We start from the raw sequence: 21797 nt of genomic DNA, 5'->3' as shown, positions 1-21797 counted from the left end.
AATCCCGACCATACGATGTGTACTGTGATGGGGCGGTCCGCCATGAATAATCACGCTTACCCTGGTAGTAAGTGCCAGGGTGTTTATTGGGACATTAAAAATAGCTTGCCCCAAGGGTTGGTATGGTAATGTTTATTTGTAAAGTGTCTATACACAAGGAAAGTGTTTCAAAGCGTTCAAGGAGGGAGGGAATAAGGGGAAAAAAAACAAAAGTCATTCAGAGCCCTTGAATTTTTGAACGATACAAGTCTGCACAGGCAGAGTAAAGTGTATATAATTCAATTAATAGTGTAGATAACAGCACATAGGTATGACGACAATTCTGCAGCTTTTCCAAGTGCATTGAGGCACCACCATGCAAGGAAGGGAGGCAGGAAAGATATATAGATGACCTTCAAGGCATGATAGGTTCAGATCGTGCACAGATGGGACAGGAGAGGGGAGGGTGGAAGAACAAGTGCAGGGGAGGGGAGTCCAAGTACGCCCAGTCAGTCAGAAGCTGAATAATAACTGAACCACATGTACTCCTCTTCTTGAGACTTTAACCAATTCCAGTATTACAAATCATAACTGTGATATTGCATGGTGTTTCTCTCGATTGCGTACAGTAACTGGAGAATTTCGAGTGTTGACTATTTGGATTCTTTACCACTCTTCCCACCTTGGGCTCTCACACTTTCTCTATCCCAGTTGACACATTTTTCTCCTTTTCATACTACTCCTTTTTTAAACCTCTTCCCATCTCTTTTCTTATCGTCTACTGTTCTCCTGATTCTCTTCTCACATTCTAAGATGGTGTCGACTGACTTCTATCAACTATTCTCCCCACTTCTTCTGGCCGTCTGCTTCTTGGGGGTTTCAAAATTCAGCTTTTTTCACTACTTCCTCCTATTGTCGACTCTCCCTTCATGACTCTTATCATCTCTCTCTAATTCCTACTCCTGTCCCATATCTCAGCTCTTCCGTAAATATTATCTTTTCCTGATTAGCCTCCTTTACCACTTTGATCCTTTCTTGCTTTCCTTTTCTCCTGACCTTCCATTTTCTCTCCAGCCTCTTTTTATTCCCATTACCTTTTCATGGCATGACTTGCAGTTTTTTAATTGTTCAACTCTTCTCTCTACCTTCTCTTTCATCTATTAACAGTTTTCCTACCTTTTCTACTGATCAGGCCACTACAGTGTTGCATACTAACCTCCAATTTGCTCTTGATTCTTTATTATTAGTCTTGTTCTTGTTTGTCATCATAACAACCTCCACAACTCTGGCTGTCATCCTCTCTATTCTCTCTGAGAACCTCACTGTGCAAGGCCGAACTGCCATGGAGAAAATCTCACTCCCTGTGAGGAATTGCCATCTGGCAAGGGTGTAGGAGCCCTGCCTTTTTTGATTTTTGTTAAATAATAAAATTATCCGGATAATTTCATCTCTGAAACGAAAAATCTGCTGATCAGATTCCCCTTTCATAAGCTCCATGCAAAAAGCATAGTATGTACTTATACCCTGCTGCATCAGTATCCTGATTCACAGCACCTCCTCTACTAGTGGCACAGAGTAGGTTCAGAGGTCACAGATGCTCCCTTAACAACAGCAGTTACAGCCAAACCCCTGCTGTGCAGGGACTGCATTTTAGATATGCACCCCTGTTAAATAAAACGACATAACGCTGGGTGTCCTGGCCTGGTAGCATGGTAAACTGTATACATAAGCCATACCTGAGTTAGGATATGGTGGCCAGCATCTCCCTGAGTTGTCCCAGCTGCATCAAATTGATATCGCACATGTCCCAGCCCTGTGGGTCCAGTCCAGCTGCGGAAGGGTTTTGTTTTTTTAATCATTCCAAACAAGACTCGCCCCTGCCCGCCGACAGGACTATAGCCTTGGTAGATTGCCTCTCTTTGTTACTTTTTAAGGGCCTTTCCCCAGAGACAGACATTCCACAGGAAGCAGCCCTGGGAACAGGAATCAAAGGGCACACCCATTCACCAAGGCTACACCTTTGGACCGCAAACGTGAAAGAAGATTTTGCTAGACTATGCTGGGAGAGCAGCTATTTTCAGAAACCTCCAGTTGTGAGGTGAAATCAGATGTTCCAAGGCAGAGATGAGCTCTGTCCCCAAACCACCCCAAGTGACAATTGGGGTGACCTTTGCTGCTGGACCAGGGACGTATATCTGCCAGCCTCTCTGTTGCCTGGGACCTCACTGTGTTGCAGAATCCCTGAAGTTGTGTGCCAGCCTCTCTGTGTTTTGGAGCCTGAGAATGGACTAACCATAGCCCTTAAGACCAGGAGTGGGACTCACAGTACCTCAAAGCCAGAACAGCTGAGATTCCTGTTTCAACGTCAACCCGCTGCAACCGTGACTCCAGTGTGTTCGACACGACCCTTCAACGCTGCATTTGACATCCATTGTTCACTGAACTGCCATTTTCCTGTTTGACTCCATTCACTGCCACTCCATGCCAGGCTGCCGCAGCTTGAACCAACAAAGTACTGCTGCTTTGCATTGCTTGAGTCTCCATCCAAAGCACCAGCCTCGTCATCCCCATGCCTGTAAGTCGATCGACCCAACACTGGGGTCTCCCGAACAGCGACCTCTGAGCTCCGCATAGAAGCAATTTGCCTGCGAATCATGGGACCAGCTCATGGCCTGCAAATCATGGTACCACCTCACTGCCGTCCAATCCGACAGCTGACCAAACCTTCTGACTGCCTGATCTGTAAAGCACGAGTAGACGATTCAAGACCACAGCCACCTTATGTTTCGACACCGACTTGATGCCAGCTTGCTGCTGGAACACCCTGCCTGCCACATCTCCGAACTGTAAAGAATCTGTGATTGACTCAGAGAAGCCTGGTTCAAAGCCTTCGAACTACCAAGAGCTTTATAAAGGTATTATTGACTAATATCTGCACCCCGGCCCATCTTTAGGCCCTAGAGACTGGATAAGTCATTTTAATCAATTTTGCAACCTCAAGAATATATCCTTTGAACATAGTGGTCTTGACTTTCTTTTCTCCTCTGTTCCTTCACCCAGCATTCTACATCTTTTCGATCTTTGAGTATTCTGTGTTCTTTCTACAGCGGTTTGTTTTTACAGTGCTTTCTAGGTAGTAATTATTGTACATGTTGTGTTTGATTAAAGTATGTAGTTTGATTGGCCATTCCTTTAGTTTGGGCTGTTATACTTTGCTATTTGTTTCGCTACTGAACCACATTCACACACCTCGTGAGAGTATAGCCTTCCCTCGGTCCATGTTACTCCAAAAGGTGAAGGAGATATATTTCTTAACTGTGCATGTTTTACCTTTATGATTGTGGTGGCTCTTGGTTTATAGAAGTGTGAGGGCTGAGTGGGTGCTTAAGCTGCTACTCAACCTTTTACTCCTGGTGAGCAGAAGTCAATTGGTTACATTGGTGGGCAGCGGGTGGGATTTGGAACAGAATGTGCTTACAGCCTAGTCAGCCAAAATAAGAGTGTACATTTAATGTTAGTTTCACTGCCAAGGCATATTTTGTAAGTGCTACAATGGAACTTGACATGAGCTTTACAGCCATGGAGGATTCCCAGGAGGCCAGTAGCAGTGTTGGCCCTCCAGCTCAAGTTCCCATTTCTCTGGGGGGAATCGAAGTAGATGGGGTGAGTGACAGCGATACTGCTTCGCACCATTCCGCCAGAAGATCAGCTAGTGTAATCTCTCAGAGTCTCAGAGGTATCAGAGGCCCCAACGGTCCCAAGCCTTAGCCAGGTCGCATATTTCTGTACGGTCACATGCTTCTGCTAGTTCTCAGGGGAACCATCTTGGAGCAGACCTAGGGGAAAGGACGTACCTCCTAACCTAAAGGTAGTGGCTTTAGAGGAACAGAAACAGAGGGATGAGAGAAAGAAAAAAAGAGCTTTTGTGCTACGGCACAAAATGCAACTGGAGAACCAGAAGAGGGCTTCCTTTGGGGAAGTGAGTATCCAGCATTCGCACCCAAGGGAAGACTAGACACATCTCCAAGGACTTAGTCCATCCATAAAAGATGGAGAAGGACATGAATGATTGGTGTGAGAAGTTGGAGCACACCTTCCGTATGTAGGATGTGGAAGAAGAGTTGTGGAGTGCAGCCCTTATGAGCCCTTATGGCTGGTACTGATGTAATCATTCAGTTGGCTCTGGAGGACAGGCCCCTTTATCAGAAGATTAAGGCTGCAGTCCTCAGGAAGTTCTACAAGACCCCAAAACAGTACCTCAGGAGCTTTGGAGAGCTCACCAAGAAAGAAGGACAACCTTTTGAGGTGTCTGCACATCAATCTTTGAAATATCTGAAAGGGTGGGTTACAGGTAACACAGTTGACACATTTGAGGGCATGTGCAATCTGATTGCCCGTGAGAATATACTTAAGAATTGTGAAATTGTCATATATAATGAAAGTCATCATATTAATTCCACTATAAACAACTGGCAGGTTACCCCAAGGACTCACCGTTACCTCTGTTCCTCCTCCTCCTATGACTGACACCTTCCTGCAGGGGAAGACTCTTCTTCTTCCAAGCGGAGAGATGAAAGTGAAAGTCTCCCAAGTACCTCTTCCCCCTCCCAGATAAAACCAGGTAGGAGAAGAAGTCCCAGGGAAACCCTCTGGGGAAGAAAACCCTGTGCCAAAGGTAGCGGTATGATGTCTTCAGTTGCAGACGGAGATTCAGGTGAAGTCCGGAGGACGTTCGTCTTGAAAGAGAAAGAGACTGGTAAGTATCAGCAGGTAAGTGAAATATGGATATGTAAGATGTAGAGAAATGTTGATTACCCTAAACAGGAACGATGTGTAGGAAAAGGTGCCAGTCAGAACCCTCAGAAAACTTCTATGATTATAAGAAAGGGTTTGATGAGAAATAGTGAGATAACTAGAAAGAATAATGGGAAGCCACGGGGAAATCTTTACCTGAGAGGCTAGCAGGGCGGAGCTAGGAGCTGTTTTGATGGAGCAGAGTCTTGCACGGGCGATCGTAATGCTGGGGTGACATAGACCTGTAACTATGCGAAGGAAGGGAGAATAGTAAGCCGGGAAAGAAGGAGAAACGGGAATAGATATACCGGAGAATTCCGAATGAAGCTTACCGCGGTCCGGAACGAGACCGGAAGGCAAACTTGGGAGAGAGAGAGACGGAGTCCGTGGAATCGGGAGACAGAGAGGCAGTGAGAGCTGCACTAAAAAGTGGGACAGAGCAGGAAAGTTTTAGAATGCTGAAATGCAGTGTTTAGCAAGCCGTATCAGGAAACCTAGAAGCGAACTTACGTAGCGTTGTTGTAGCGGAGTAGCAACGCAACTCTGTGCTGGTCTCAGGAACAGATATACCTACACTCGGGTAGGGAGACAGCACTTCCTGGAAACCGGGTTGTGCAGAGGCTAGACCCGCAACTCCAGTTACGGCGGCCATCTTGTTAGTAAAAATGGCTGACACCCGCCGTCCTAAGGTCCATCGATGCCACAAGGACCACTGTCTTCGAAGGGGTGTGACAGTATGCCCCCTCAAATACCCCGGGCCACCCGGTTTAGTTGGATGGGACCGAAAAAATCGGCAGACCAGAGCCGGAGCATGAACAGCCGATGCAGGTTCCCAAGAGCGATCAGCCGGAGAATACCCCTCCCAGTCAACCAAGAACTGCAGACGTCCCCGAAAAAGACGAGAATCACAAATACCAGCCACTTCATATTCGGGACCCATCGGGGTGATGACAGGAGGGGGTACACCCATCCGTGCACGGGAAAAACGATCCACCACGTCCTTCTTTAACTGCGACACATGGAAAACAGGATGAATCCTGGACCAAGACGGAGGGAGCTTGAGCTTGTAAGCAGACGACCCCATTCGTTGCAAAATGTGAAAGGGACCGAAGTATCTCGGGGACAATTTGGACGGCACCAGATGACGAGGTAAAAATCGAGAAGCCAACCAAACTACATCTCCTGGCACCAATCTCGGAGCTGGAGTGCGATGTCTATCAGCAGAGCTTTTGACACGGGCCTGGGCCTCCAGAAGAGAGGTCCTGGCTGTTTGATGTCCCATCTGAATAGCATTGATGAGAAGGTCCACATCGGGAAACCTAGATGCGGAGACCGGACCGCTGGGAAAACACTGAGGGTGATATCCGTAGGAGCAAAAGAAAGGGCTGAACCCCAAGGCTGAGTGTCGAGAGTTATTATATGCGAATTCCGCCGAAGGCATCAAGGAACACCAGTTATCTTGTGAGGAGGAGATGTAACAACGCAAATAACCCTCAAGGGTCTGATTTAGACGTTCCGTCTGACCATTTGTCTTTGGATGGAAACCCGAGCTCAATGCCCGGGAGATATGCAAACTCTTGCATACTTGCTGCCAATATCGCGATGTATATTGTGAACCTCGATCAGAAACGATGGTCTCAGGAAGTCCGTGAAGAGAGAAAATCCGTGAAAGAAAAATCTTTGCCATCTGGGCTGTGGTGGGAATCCGCGGAAGTGGAACAAAATGTGCCAATTTTGTGAAGTAATCGATTGTGACCATGATTACTGTACAACCGTCTGAGGGTGGCAGATCGACAATAAAATCTGTGGAAATCATTTGCCAAGGACGGTTAGGAACTGGCATTACTGAGAGGAGACCCGACGGGGCAGATCGCGGGCATTTTGATTGCAAGCAGATGGCGCAAGCGGATACGTAATCTATGATGTCTCGAGTCATTTCCGGCCACCAGAAATTACGCTGGACCAATTCTTTAGTATTAGCCACACCTCTGTGACCAGCTAGGTAGGAGTCGTGACAAAGATTCAGAACCGTTCTACGTAGTTCACTCGAAGGGAGGAAGAGCATTTTGTTATTATACGCACATCCTTGGACCAAGGTAAGTTTCCAGGTTGCCAGAAACTGTGGATTCAACTGGATAAATTGCAAAGTTGAGTTAGCCACGTTTTGTAAAAATGTGGTAACCACCTGCACGAATGTGGCTCTGGGAAACAGAGGCTCTGTTCGGAAAGGCGTAGAGGAGTTATAATCCTTTCTAGACAAAGCATCAGCCTTGAGATTGACTCTCCCGGGAATGAAGGTGAAAACAATCTCATACGGTGAAAAGAAGTGTGCCCAACGTGCCTGTCGGCTATTTCGGGTCTGAGCATATTGTAGGACGCGTAAATTACTGTGATCAGTCCGGACCTCAACTGGGTGTCTTGCCCCCAATAGTAGGTGTCTCCACTCTTCGAATGCCCTTTTTATAGCTAGTAGTTCTTTTTCAAGCACTGAATAATTTATTTCAGAGGGCGACAGTGTCTTAGAAAGATAGGCTATAGGACATTCTATTCCTTGGTCATTTTCTTGTAGCAGAACGGCCCCAAGGGCCTGATGAGACGCGTCAGATTCAACGATGAATCTCTTGGCTTGATCTGGGGAAATCAAAATGGGTCCTGTGAGGAAATGTTCCTTCAGTCTCTCAAATGCTAGTTGTGCCTCCTCTGACCAAAAGAATCGTACATTCTTTTTCAGAAGAGCCGTCAGTGGGAGTATTTCTTGCGAATAATGTGGGATGAAACGTCTGTAAAAGTTTGTAAATCCTAGAAATCTCTGCAGATCTTTGATGCACGCCGGCATAGGCCAATCAGTAACAGCTGAAACTTTCCTAGGGTCCATGGCTACCCCATTTGCAGAAATTATGTATCCTAGATAGGCAACCTGGTTTCTGTGAAACTCACATTTCTCTAGTTTGCAATAGAGATGATTGTTAAGCAGTCTCCGTAGGACTTCTTTCACGTGCTGACGGTGTTCTGATGGGGATGTAGAGAAAACCAGAATATCATCTAAATAGACAATAACTGTGTGAAGAAGAATGTCTGAAAATAGGTGGTCCGTAAAGCGTTGGAAGACAGCAGGGGCTTTGGACAGGCCGAAAGGCATTACCTTGTATTCATAATGTCCCAAAGGAGTACGGAAAGCCGTCTTCCACTCATCGCCAGCTCGTATACGGATGAGATGGTAAGCCCCGCGGAGATCCAGTTTTGTAAAGATGGTGGCTCCTTTAACGGCTTCGAGTATATCTGGTATGAGAGGCATAGGATAGCGATCAGGGATTGTGATCTTATTCAAGCCCCGGTAATCGATACATGGTCTGAGTTCCGTAGATCCTTTCTTGGGGATGAAGAATAAGGAAGCTCCAGCTGGTGAGGTGGATTCTTGAATAAGTCCATTGCGAAGATTCTTTTGTAGATATTCCATAAGAACTTCACGTTCTCGTCCTGATAGGACATACATGCGACCGAAAGGAATCGGTGCATCAGGAATTAGTTCCAAGGCACAGTCATCTCTCCGATGTGGAGGTAGTTCTGCATATTCTGAATCAGAGAAGACTGTTTGAAATTGTCTGTATTCGAGGGGTAACTCCTGGATTTGGTTCAACATAGAGATGGAACCCGAATTTTCCAACATGGAGATAGTAGGACGAAACCCGACCGCTCCATCCAAGAGACAGTGCGTCAAACAATGTTCAGAGCCCAAAAAAACAGTGCCCGCCTTCCAGTTGATATAAGGATTATGAGCACGAAGCCAGGGTAGCCCTAAAATTACTGGATAGTGTGCTGTACGGATTACATCAAAGACAATAGATTCTTGATGGGAGGAAATATTCATCCGCAAAGGTATGGTTTGTTCCTTTATGGGTCCTGAAGTTAACGGACTACCATCCACCGACTCGACTGGAATAGCCAAGGTCTTAACTGAACACGGTATATTATGAGTGGTCTTCCAGAGGGTATCAACAAAATTTCCCGCGGCCCCACAATCTATTAAGGCCGTGACCAGAATGGGTTCTGAATCTCCCCATTTGATTTGGACTTGCAAGGCCAACATAGTAAGATCGGGGATCTCTGTTACTTGTGATGGTATCATAGAGGATGAGGAACCTGTTACTGATTCCCTAGCCGCGGTTCCCCTTGCGGTTGGGTAATGGCGTTTCCCTGTCTTTTGATTGGGATGAGAGGACAATCTTGAACTGTGTGTTCCTTGGAACCACAATACATACACAGGCCCCTGACCCGACGTCTATTGCGCTCTTCTGGAGTAAGACGACCTCTGGTAGACCCTATCTGCATGGGTTCTTCCGTCTGAGATTTCCCTAAACTAGTAGAGTATGTAATGGGTTGTCTCACGGAACGGCCGCAACGTCGTTCCTTTAATCTTTCTTGCAGTCGGTAGTCCATCTGCATGACCATGGTTATTAATTCTGCCAAATTTGGAGGTCTGGGTACTCGGGAGATCTCATCTTTTAACTCTTCGTTTAATCCTCTGCGGAAGATAGTGATCAGAGCATCGTCCGCCCATGACGTGCCAGCTGCTAACTGCTTGAAATTGGTGATATAAGATAACAGATCTTGAGATCCCTGTTTGAAATCTAATAACTGTTCTTGGGCTGAAACCGTGATCTCCTGACGGCTAAACATGGCTCTAAGACTGTTCAAAAAGGCAGGGTAAGAATCTAATAAGGCATTATCTGTAGTAACAAGAGGCGTGGCCCATGCTAAAGCGGGACCTGATAGATTCGCAATCATGTGTCCTACCTTATCACGGTCGCTCTGAAAAAAGGCTGTCTTGAATGAGAACTGAACGGTACAAGCCTCAATAAAGGCCTTAAGTTTATGAGGGTTACCATCGTATAAACCCCCTGGAATTGGGCCAGGAGGTATCTCAGAACAACTAGGAACTCTGCCTACCTGTTGTCGGAGATAGGCATTCTCCTGTTTTAAAGCCTGCACTTCAGCCGTCAACGCCTGTACTGCAGTGACTAATTGTTGTTGTTGGGATGCGTCCATGTTTACTTGTAACTCTGAACCCCTGAGATAACCTGCTCAGAATATATTTCGAAACTCAATAATATTTAAAGGGCGTTGCTAACTGTCATATATAATGAAAGTCATCATATTAATTCCACTATAAACAACTGGCAGGTTACCCCAAGGACTCACCGTTACCTCTGTTCCTCCTCCTCCTATGACTGACACCTTCCTGCAGGGGAAGACTCTTCTTCTTCCAAGCGGAGAGATGAAAGTGAAAGTCTCCCAAGTACCTCTTCCCCCTCCCAGATAAAACCAGGTAGGAGAAGAAGTCCCAGGGAAACCCTCTGGGGAAGAAAACCCTGTGCCGAAGGTAGCGGTATGATGTCTTCAGTTGCAGACGGAGATTCAGGTGAAGTCCGGAGGACGTTCGTCTTGAAAGAGAAAGAGACTGGTAAGTATCAGCAGGTAAGTGAAATATGGATATGTAAGATGTAGAGAAATGTTGATTACCCTAAACAGGAACGATGTGTAGGAAAAGGTGCCAGTCAGAACCCTCAGAAAACTTCTATGATTATAAGAAAGGGTTTGATGAGAAATAGTGAGATAACTAGAAAGAATAATGGGAAGCCACGGGGAAATCTTTACCTGAGAGGCTAGCAGGGCGGAGCTAGGAGCTGTTTTGATGGAGCAGAGTCTTGCACGGGCGATCGTAATGCCGGGGTGACATAGACCTGTAACTATGCGAAGGAAGGGAGAATAGTAAGCCGGGAAAGAAGGAGAAACGGGAATAGATATACCGGAGAATTCCGAATGAAGCTTACCGCGGTCCGGAACGAGACCGGAAGGCAAACTTGGGAGAGAGAGAGACGGAGTCCGTGGAATCGGGAGACAGAGAGGCAGTGAGAGCTGCACTAAAAAGTGGGACAGAGCAGGAAAGTTTTAGAATGCTGAAATGCAGTGTTTAGCAAGCCGTATCAGGAAACCTAGAAGCGAACTTACGTAGCGTTGTTGTAGCGGAGTAGCAACGCAACTCTGTGCTGGTCTCAGGAACAGATATACCTACACTCGGGTAGGGAGACAGCACTTCCTGGAAACCGGGTTGTGCAGAGGCTAGACCCGCAACTCCAGTTACGGCGGCCATCTTGTTAGTAAAAATGGCTGACACCCGCCGTCCTAAGGTCCATCGATGCCACAAGGACCACTGTCTTCGAAGGGGCGTGACAGAAATGGAGTTACACCAGCAACTAGTGGACATGAATATCACAGACCTGAGGGAGCTTGCAAATTCTGTTGACAGGTATGTGAGCACTCGAGTCCAGAAGAAGGCTCAGGCAACTACAAAAGGAAATACCAGACACATGGCCTGTCAAATGGTAATCCTGGATATCATCTTTCCAAGAGTGTGTTGCCACAGTTCAAAGAATAAATGAACAACTTATTCGGGACCATACCCCTTCCAGTCAATCAAGTAGAATGGAACACCTGCATGCCAATGCATGGCCAGAATGGCATTCACCTTGTACTCCTCGGAACCCCGTACCTGGACTGACAGGGGACGAACAGGCAGACGTGCTGAATCAAGACAAGGCTTAATGAGAGAAACATCAAAAACCGGGTGAATCCGCCAGCGAGCTGGAAGCTTAAGCCGTACAGCCACCTGATTGACAAACCCAGAAACAATGTAGGGGCCCACAAAGCACAGAATCAAAGACTTCTTGCCAGGAATCTTCAGGTTCCTGGTAGATAACAACACACGCACGCTGAATTTCACCAAACTCAAGTGGTGAAAATATCATATCAATGCATTTCAAATTGATATTCTTCTTCAGGGATATAAACCGCATGAGATATCTGAAAATGATAAATGACACCATTCAATCCCCAATATTCACTATTTGTTTTGGATTCCAACATCCCCTTATCCACTAATCTTATCCACTAACCTGAACTAACTTGACAAAAATCCCAACTGGTTTTTTTGAAAAATGTATCTACAGAATGAAACCAAACAATTACTATAAGTATAACAGCGCCACATTCATACAGACAACTACATATAGAATAATATCGAGCCAACTTACTCATAGTTTCCTGTAATCTAAGCACTAAAATCACAAAACAGTGATAATGCTTATCTAAAATAAACAAACCATCAATGCCAATCAATGTACGAACAGTCTTCATAACTACTACTCCACATGAATCATCTACATCTCTAAAGTATTGTTCCTCTTACCTCTAAATAATACACAGAATCATTGATTTCACGCACTCCTAAAGACAAACGCATCAACCTTACCTCACCATGCTCAGTTATATTACTTATTTCCTTTCCATCATATGTTCAAAGACCAAATCGCCCGTCAAAGGCACTACATAACCAGGTAATGCTTTAATACCAATACACTGTATAATACTTGAATACTAACTCAAGTGCCATGTCAGGGATAAGGTCTGGGGTAGGAGACAGTGCTTCCTGTACCCAAAAAGACATTAAATATGGAATAAACGCAGCATGCTTTGAGAGTGTGTAGTTCGAAGGTTTCCCGCGTCCCTCCAGCTGGGAATAATTAAGAACTGCTTCAAGTTTGCCGCCGCCCGTGCCTCAGTGCAGGTTATTATAGGTTATCAGCACGGGCGGCAGCTGAGGACGCGAACAGATGAAACCACGCTGGGACGCCGAAGGACTGTGAAGCTTCTCCCCGGGCCGCGGCGGTGATTATTTGCAGGAGAGAGCAGGAGCTGAGCCTCGGGGTGAATCAGCTTTACTTTTCGTGATGGGCAACTGACTTCAGGGTCCGGATGTCCTCGTGAGGCATCCAGACCGCCAGTTAAGTGCATTTCTTCATTGGCTTATTTCTGAAATCTGTGTTCTTTTGGCTGCTTATCTGTTTTTTTCCTTACTGAGAGGATTAGAGGAATCACACTACTAAGCGACGAACTGATTAACATTATTCCTAACCCAGTATGTAATTTCCAGGAGAGAATCATCTCTAGTTCATTTGATTTATGAAACATTACAAAGTGTCCCACAGCAAGAGGGCACATGTTTGGTGTAGTTGTTGTGACTCATTGTTTGTCGCTTCACTGTGACCCGTGGGCCATGAGTCTTGTCTCTTCATGCAAGGGATATCCCTTTGTTTGTGCCATTTCGTCTGTTTGCCAGTGTCAAGTGGAATATTCCACCGTTTGCTTTAGTATTATGTCATGTCTGAGTATTTAACCCCATGTTCTTTGTCTGGAAAGGGATGTCTTATATGACCAGTGCTAAGGATATGCTATGCTAGGTACTTTATGGTTTTCTATCCGTGTATGCAGGAGGTTATTTTCAGGTATTAGGAGGACAGGTTAAGGGTTCAGGAGTAGAGTACAGGTATAGGAGTTTTGACCCACATTGTAGTAATTGTCATGTACTTGCTTGTTATGTTTTCCCCTTCTTCCCTTTGTCATTCCACCCCCTTTCCCTAACTCCTTCTTCCCCCCATTGGCTGCCATGTGGCTTCCTGTGTTATTTATTATCAGGAGCCTGTGCCAACCACAGTGGGAGGGTCGATCTATTTGGCTTCTGTGGTTCGGGAGAGGGGGTCGAGTACCCTATCCCTTTGTGAGTTTGACATGCCATCTTTAACCAATAAATTACCTGTCCCCGATTTCGGGGTAATTGAACCACCCAGGCCAAATGGATACGAATCCTCTCACTTTAGCGGACGTGCTAAAAGCTCTGCAAGACATTGAAGTGGAGTTAGTGCAGGCTAAACAAGAATCAAGTACGTTGAAAGCCCAGGTACAGGGTTTGGTAGCATAAAGAACCCCTTTGGATCAGGCTGGAACCTCTACAGGGGGTCAAACTGGTAGAGTCCCATCTACGGTGATTGTGCAGCCCCCTAGTAGTGTGCCTTTGGCGGCACCAGAAAGGTTTGCAGGAGATGCCAGGAAATATATGACCTTTTTAACACAGTGCCATTTGCATTTTTTGTGTAAACCTACAGCCTTTGAGACTATACAGGCTAGAACAGCATTCGTTATTTCATATTTAACCGGAGATGCGGCCGCTTGGGCCATGCCTTTGGTGCAAAAAGATGACCCTCTACTGTATAATTGGGATGGTTTCCTGGGGGAATTTGGAAGACTGTTTGATCGCCGGGAAGTTTCCCTGCTCAAGACAAAGAATTGTTAGCTTTAAGACAAGGAACTCGCAATTTGGTTTCATATGTTACTCAATTCAACAGGTTAGTGATTGAAACAGATTGGCCTGAGAATAAACAAACTGTGTTATTTTACCAAGGACTAAAGGAAGAATTGAAGGACGCTATTGCTCAGGTAGAACCTCAACCTAATACATGCACGGCAATGATTGATTTAGCATTAAGGTTGGATCATCGTATAAGTGAGCACAAGGGAGATAAGAAAAGACCAGAAGTGTTGCCTTTTGCTAGATTGGATCGTGGTAAGGGAAATAGGAATACTGAAGCAGGGGTGTAGGCGACCGATACAATCTGGGGGGGACAGGGGACATCTTGGGGACTTTGCTTTATTTATTTATTTATTTATTGTGTTTTAGTCAAAGAACTCGACAAAATTAGAATTAAAATACCAGTACGTATTAAATTACAAATATCACTGTATAAAACAAGAGAAAATAAGAAAAGAAAACAGAAGAAAATTAAAGGATGCAGCAGCAAAGAACATGTCTTTGTATGTTGCGTTTCTGGATTTTTCATTGGACTATGAGCTCATGGTAAGAGAGAGGAAATAACAATTACTTCCAGTGGGCCACAGCTAGGACGCCAGCTCGTTAACAGGCAGATCACCTGTAAGTGGACTCCTGCCCAATAAAGGAGTTGAAGCCTTTTCTACCAACTGCAAGTTGCTACTTTTTTTGTGTGGGGCAAGGAGACATGTGTGTCTCTTGGAATGGAAAGATGGGGGTTTCAAAGAAAAAGGAAATCTTGTTTGTACCTCTGAGTAAGCCCTGTTATGGGAGTAGAGGTACCAGGTGTGTGATGTTGCAGCTTTGACTGTCCTCCGCGGGGTGGGTGGTGGGTATAGCAAACAAGGAGGATGAGCGATCGCAAGCCCACCCCCTTATAAGCACTCCCCAGGTCCGCGGACGGATGTGTCGGACCCGGGGGATGCCTAGTAGGTGGGGTGTATGTGGACCCAGGAGGGTGGTCAGCCCTCTATGTGGCCTGCCCCTCTAGCGCCCCTGCGAGGCCCGGGCCAGCCTCTCACGATGAGTCTGGTCCCTCTTATTCCATCTCATGCTGGCTTCAGAGCCTAGTCTTTCTTTTCCTTTGTTATTCTGAATGCAGAGCTGGACTCTGTTCCATTCTCGTTTAACATTTGCTGCAAAGCCTGATCTATTTGATTCTCTCATATGTTACTAGGACGGCAGAGCATGGGTCCTCTGCCCTGTTACATTATTCAAAGAGCCCCTCTTGCCTTTCTTTGCCTCTCCCTTGTCTCACTGCTTGCTTGCTTAATACACACCTCCTTGCTTGAACACTCAACATATTCTCCCTAACACAGCAAAGGCAGCTGCAGTCTGTCTTAACTTCTATTTGTTCTGTGTCTTGAATTGGCCTCTTATTTCCGCTTTTCTGTCTGCAGGGGAATGGCATTTGCCAGTCACTGCCATTAAGGTTCTACCTGGCCATAAGAGGGCAACAGCTAGCCAATATTGGAAGAACATGGGCATATTATGCCAGAGGCTGGCAACTCCCTTCCTAATGCCAACACAAGAGACACAACTCTTGCCTTTGTTGCTAACAGTAATTCAGTGGATGAAGAAACGCGAGAACACACATATTGCTTATAAACGAAGGGGATTATGTCACACTTGGTTAAGACATTTTGATCACGCCAGGAGCTAATTTCCAGCTGCAATTAAGTGATTACTTTTTAGACGTCTGGCTTTAAATAACGTTAGTATCACCTGGAAAGCACAGAGGTTGCTCAACAGGGTTCCTGGAGCACGAGGGGTACCCTACTCGTGGGCATGGATGATTGGAGGGCATTCTTGCCCTGTTTTGGAGCCTGGCCCTACAGTCATGATGGGAGGAGGGGCCTATTACCTTTGGTTATACGTACCCTTTGAGGGTGGGCAGACATTGCCTCCTGCTTTAGCCCACTAACAGCTCTGCTTTGCAACTTTATCACACATACCTGTCAGGTGGCATGTAACTCAATGCTACTAATGTTAGAGCCTCAGAAGTCTGGAATCCTTTACCACTTCAACTAGGGTACAGGATTGCCACCTGAGACTTATACATGTCTGAGTCGGCAACTGTCGCCCTGTAGGGAAGACACACACAGAAAGAGCAGGGCACAGTGCCCTTGTGGGTTTTTCACACTTCTTCCTCGGGGTGGGCACAATTCACTCTGCAGAGAAAGTGGCACATGCTGGGAAACATTCTCCCCCTTTGACATTGTCATCCAAAGAGCGAAATTGGCCATTTGAAATACCTCTGTCGACTGATTATTGCGCAATCCACACTGATGGGTTTCAGCACCTGCTTAACGCGAGATGGCAATTAAGAGCATTTGCCAATGCACTCAAGAAGCACAGGGCACCCTCTTACCAGCGACATGCCATGCTCAGGAGGGAAAGTGGGACATTCAGCCTCAGCAAGAAAAGAAAGTTGACAGTTTGCAACGCCAAAAACCCACTATGGCTACTTCAGAGCAAGTACAAGAATTGGTAGCCGCAGTACAAAGCCTCTCATTAGAGATGCAAAACATGAAGGAGGAAAACAACCTATTGAAGCAGATGGTAGCGACACAAGAATCTCAGTCTACTGACTTGCCACTGATGGCCCTATCCTCGGGCAAATATGATGGTTCCCCTAAGACTCTAAAAGAGTTTCTTGATGCCTGCAGAGTGTATTTTGCGTTCAGAACACGCACGTTTGCTTCAGACCATGCAAAGACAGGTTTTCTAATATCTAACATGACCGGCAATGCCCTAGCTTGGGCCACACCTCTGGTCACTGGTAACGATCCAATTTTACAGGATTTTAGGTTGTTCTTGGAAACAGACTTTTGAGTGTCCAGAACTGTCATATGCAGCCGGGGAAGAATTGTTAGACGCACGCCAAGGTCAGGCTGATGTTAGGACTTACATTTCTTCGTTTAAAAGACTGGCTATGGAGACCGGTTGGTCTGATCAATCTCAGTACATCATCTTTCTTCGTGGTTTTAAGGAGGAATTGAAAGATGAACTGGCTCACTTTCCACGACCTGCGACGTTACCTGAGTTGATGACTGCCGCTCTACAGATGGAAACCAGAATACAAGAAAGGCGTAATGAAAGACGGAAGCTAAGACCTTCCTTCACCGGACCTCCCCCTCCTCTTCCACCTGCTACCAAACGCACAGATGAACCCATGCAAATAGGTTTCACCCGGAGATCATTAACTCCCGAAGAAAGAAAGAGAAGGGGGGAACAAGGACTATGCGCCTGTTGTGCTTCTGACAAACATACAGTACGCGATTGCACCGAATTACCCACCAAGCTGGCGGGAAACGAAAACCCTCGATCCTAGAAGGGATGGGTAATCGAGGGCCCTTTCGTAGTCCCTATGTTACCATGACAATTGATGCATCCAACGTACCAGACGACTCACGACTTATGGTGCTAACCGTTACGGTTACGATCAATGGGTCTCAAGTGGAGACACTAGCATCATTGGATTGTGGGGCCACCGGAAATTTTGCTGACACCTTGTGGGTGGACAAGGTCAGAGCGAAACGCATCGATCGAAGTCACGGACAAGACGTCGAAGGAGTGGATGGCCAACCATTGAGCTCGGGACCTATTCTCCAAACCACAGAACCTTTACCTCTCCGCATTCTCGAGCATTCAGAGATCATTATCTTTGATATAATCAGAGCTGCACATTTCCCTCTGATATTGGGAATTACATGGCTACGTCAACACAATCCGAGCATCAACTGGAAGACCAACTGTTTGAGTTTTGATTCAAACCACTGTCTCACCGAATGCTTTCACAAGATACAGATTAAACTAGTGAAGACTTTTTCCAGCCCGCTCCTCTCTACTGTCAGCATAAATTCTCTCACCCAGGTGTTAGAAGAGTACAATCCAGTATTTGCCAACAGCACCCCAGCAGTATTACCTCCTCACAGACCAGAGGACTGTGCCATTGACCTGGTGCCCCAAGCTCTGGTACCTTTTGGTAGGATGTTTGCTCTCTCTAAGACGGAGAAGGAAGTACTCCGGAGATATTTGGATGGTAACCTTTGCAACGGTCTCATCAGACCTTCAAAATCCGCTGCCGGTGCACCATTGTTTTTCATACCGAAACGAGACTCCAGAGACCTTCGGCCTTGTATTGACTACCGAGGTCTGAACAAAGTAACAGAGAAGGATAGATATCCCATGCCACTCATTCCTGACATCTTAGAGGCCGGCCAGGGTGCCTCGGTATTCACCAAATTGGATCTGTGCAACGCCTATCATCTGCTCAGAATACGTGCTGGGGATGAGTGGAAAACAGCTTTCAGGACACCATTTGGGTTGTACGAGTATCATGTAATGCCCTTTGGGTTAGTAAACACACCAGCAGTGTTCCAAAGGTTTATAGACAGAATTTTTTCAGATCTTCTGTTTGTGTCAGTTGTCGTATATCTGGACGACATTTAGATTTTTTCTAAAGACATGCCAGAACACATGATTAATTTGAAAGAAGTATTAGAGCGACTCAGTCAACATCAACTATTGGTCAAGAAAGAAAAGTGTGTTTTTGGAGTCACAACAGTAACCTATTTGGGCTTTGTTCTCTCACCACAAGGTGTACAGATGGACGAACAGAAGGTAGATGCCATTCTTAACTGGCCTGCTCCATCGTCTGTTAAAGTGGTACAAAGATTCTTGGGCATGGCAAATTTCTACAGACGCTTCATCCCGGGTTTCTCCGAGGTTACTCTACCCATAACAAATCTTCTAAAAAAGAAATCCATGCCATTCGTCTGGAACGCCCAAGCAGAAGAGAGTTTCCAACAGTTAAAAAAAGGTTTTGCAGTGCTCCTATTCTACGACAACCAGATCAAGAGAAACAGTTTCTACTGGAAATAGATGCTTCCGCAGCCGCCATTGGAGCAGTTTTGCTTCAAGAAGATGACAACGAAGAACATCCAGTGGCCTATTTGTCTAAGACCCTTACCTCGAGACAACAAAATTACTCAGTTATCGAAAGAGAACTCTTGGACATGAAGAAGGCATGCGAGGTTTGGAGGCATTTATTACAAGGAGGAAGACATCCCTTTATAATCAGAACGGATCACAAAAATCTGCAGGTCTTACAGTCTATGGAATGTGTCAATTCCAGACAGGCCCGATGGGCTCATTTCTTTTCTCAGTATGACTTCAGCATCACATATATCCCAGGAAGTCAGAATACATTGGCCGACGCCCTTTCAAGGAAGACTCACCACTCCAGTACATCATCCGTTACTCCAGAAAGATTGTTCCCCAGGAATCGAATCATAGCAACCACCTCTACATTTCTACAACAAGTCAGAGAGGCTACAGCTACGCAAATTGAACCAAAAGGTTTAGCGAAAGCAGAAGGCCTTCTGTTCAGGAAGGGAAGATTGTGGATACCATCCAAAGAATTGCAAAAGAAGGTGCTTGCCTGGTGCCACGACCATAAAACAGCCGGACACAGGGGACAAGCCAACACCTTAGATCTGGTCAGCCGGGCTTTCTTTTGGCCAGGCTATTCCAAAGATGTTAAACAGTATGTGGAGACCTGTAGCGTGTGCAACCAGAGCAAATACAGCACTAAGCGACCTATAGGTTTTTTTGAAACAGGATACTGTTCCTGATCGTCCATGGAGCCATATTATAACCGACTTTATCGTGGAGCTACCACGTTCTAAAGGTTGTTCCTGTATTATTGTAACCATGGATTCACTCACCAAGATGGCTCATTTTTCTCCCCTTCCAAACCTACCCACGGCAGATGCTATGGCCGCGATTTATGCAAAGCTCTGGGGATTGAACATGCATTATCATCTGGGTATCACCCCCAGACCAATGGACAGACTGAACGCTTAAATGCAACCTTGGAGAAGTATTTACGAAGTTACACCAACTTGGAACAGGACAATTGGGTGGACTTACTACCTACAGCAGAATTTGCGTATAATAACGCCAGTCACTCCGCAAGTGGTATGTCCCCATTCTACTGTACTTAAGGGTTTCATCCCTGATCTATCATCCCTCACTTTTCCTTATCAACTTCTGTTCCGGCAGTGGATGAAGTGTTAACTCGGCTTAAAGACACCCATGAGAAGGCCAAGCAAAATTTGACAGAGAGTCTCAAGATCTATAAGAGACAAGCCGATAAACATCGACAAGAAGTTCCTGAATGGGAAGTGGGTTCCAAAGTATGGCTTTCTACTAAATACTTACCACGATGGTCTCACCCATCCAAACTTTCGCCACGCTTCATTGGACCTTATCCAATCATTGCCAAAATCAATCCTGTGGCATTCCGCCTTAAATTGCCTCACACTTTAAGACGCATTCACCCGGTTTTTCATGCTTCATTACTCAGGAGTGCAGACCAGACTCGTATTTCTTGACCTCTCTCTGTCCCATCCTCTTCTGAAGCACCGGAATATGAGGTATCACATCTGAGAGACTCCAGATATCATAGAGGTCGCCTGGAATACTTGGTACATTGGAAAGGGTTCTCTTCTGCAGAAGACTCCTGGGAACCTCTTTCGCATATTCACGCCCCTTTGTTACTCGGGAAATTTCACAGGGCTCACCCGGGCAAACCCGGGGGTTCGAGGGGGCATACTGTCATGTGACACCTTGGAAATTGGCATTTATGGCGCCGTTGGAGTCTCTACCGCACTTCCTGATTTCCAACACGCTTTTAACTACCTAAATGCAGCGGTCTAGTTCTTTCACGTCGTATGTACGTAGTACCATTTAGGCACACCTCCTCTTGACACCTGCGCATTGCAACCTTTCGGTCAGCTGTGTTTTTACTTTGCTGTCGTTGTTGCGCTACGCTTTGTTCCCGGTCTCTACCGGTTTTCTTTCCTTGTATTCTATCTCTCCCTCTCTGCCCGTACTCCCATCTGTTTATGCTACTTGTCTCTACGTGGACCTTGATACGGGTTTCTTCCCTAAGCGGCCTCGCCGCATTTTACTTTCACTTTCTGTCCTGTTGCCTATGTTTTGGGTTTTCCGTGGTTGTCCGAACTCCAACTCAACCCACTCGGATTCCTGTGCCCACATTGGGACGAACACGTTCTTCCATTTGAATCCTGCATTTCCCGTCCAGCTGCTACATTTCCGAGGGTTTTTTTGCCACATTGGGCTTTTTCCGCTAATTCGTCCCTCCCGGGAGGGAGGTCCTCAGGGAAGTGCTCTCTAGTAGCCTTCACTGTGGCTTCCTCTCGTGTAAGACTCAAACTGCAAAACAAAAAGGAGAAGGACTACAGATCCCATCGATCCTTGAGCCCAGTGGAAGAGAACACAACTTCCTCAGGTGAGGAGTTGGAGGAGGGAAAGTGGGACATTCAGCCTCAGCAAGAAAAGAAAGTTGACAACGACACACCAATCACATATTCTGGGGGGTATAAATGACATTACATCTCCCCACTTAAAATTGTGGGGGGGATTTGTCCTCCCTGTGCCCCCCATGTCCTACGCCCATGTACTGAAGGAGAACCTATGCAGATTGGTGGAGTGAGAGGGCCATTGTCTACAGCAGAAAAGGAACAACGCAAGGCTAATAACTTGTGCCTATACTGTGTGCAACCAGGACATTATATTAGGACCTGTCCGAATACTCCAAAGAAAGATGCAGACGGAACAGAAACAAGGTGGAGGCGGGAAAAGGATTGGCCCGACCTTAAGGGGAACTCAGGTGACAAGCCCAGAAAAGACTCGGTTTCCCACATGGATAGCTAATACAACAGGGAAGAGAAATTCACATTTGTATATTCTGGTGACTTTCATTTTTGCTTGT

At 46.0% G+C, this 21797-nt stretch overlaps 1 protein-coding gene across 1 annotated transcript; it reads left to right on the top strand.

The window, feature by feature from the left end:
* Positions 1-18463: 18463 nt before the first annotated feature.
* On the top strand, positions 18464-18880 carry LOC138526020 (uncharacterized). The gene has a single exon (XM_069636315.1). The coding sequence runs from the start codon at positions 18464-18466 to the stop codon at positions 18878-18880; it is 417 nt and encodes a 138-aa protein (XP_069492416.1).
* The last annotated feature ends 2917 nt before the right edge of the window (positions 18881-21797 follow it).

Source organism: Ambystoma mexicanum, chromosome 7p (genome assembly GCF_040938575.1).
Source record: "Ambystoma mexicanum isolate Mex_15411 chromosome 7p, UKY_AmexF1_1, whole genome shotgun sequence".
Taxonomy (NCBI): Eukaryota; Metazoa; Chordata; class Amphibia; order Caudata; family Ambystomatidae; genus Ambystoma; species Ambystoma mexicanum.
This window is presented reverse-complemented; position numbering and strand designations above follow the sequence as displayed.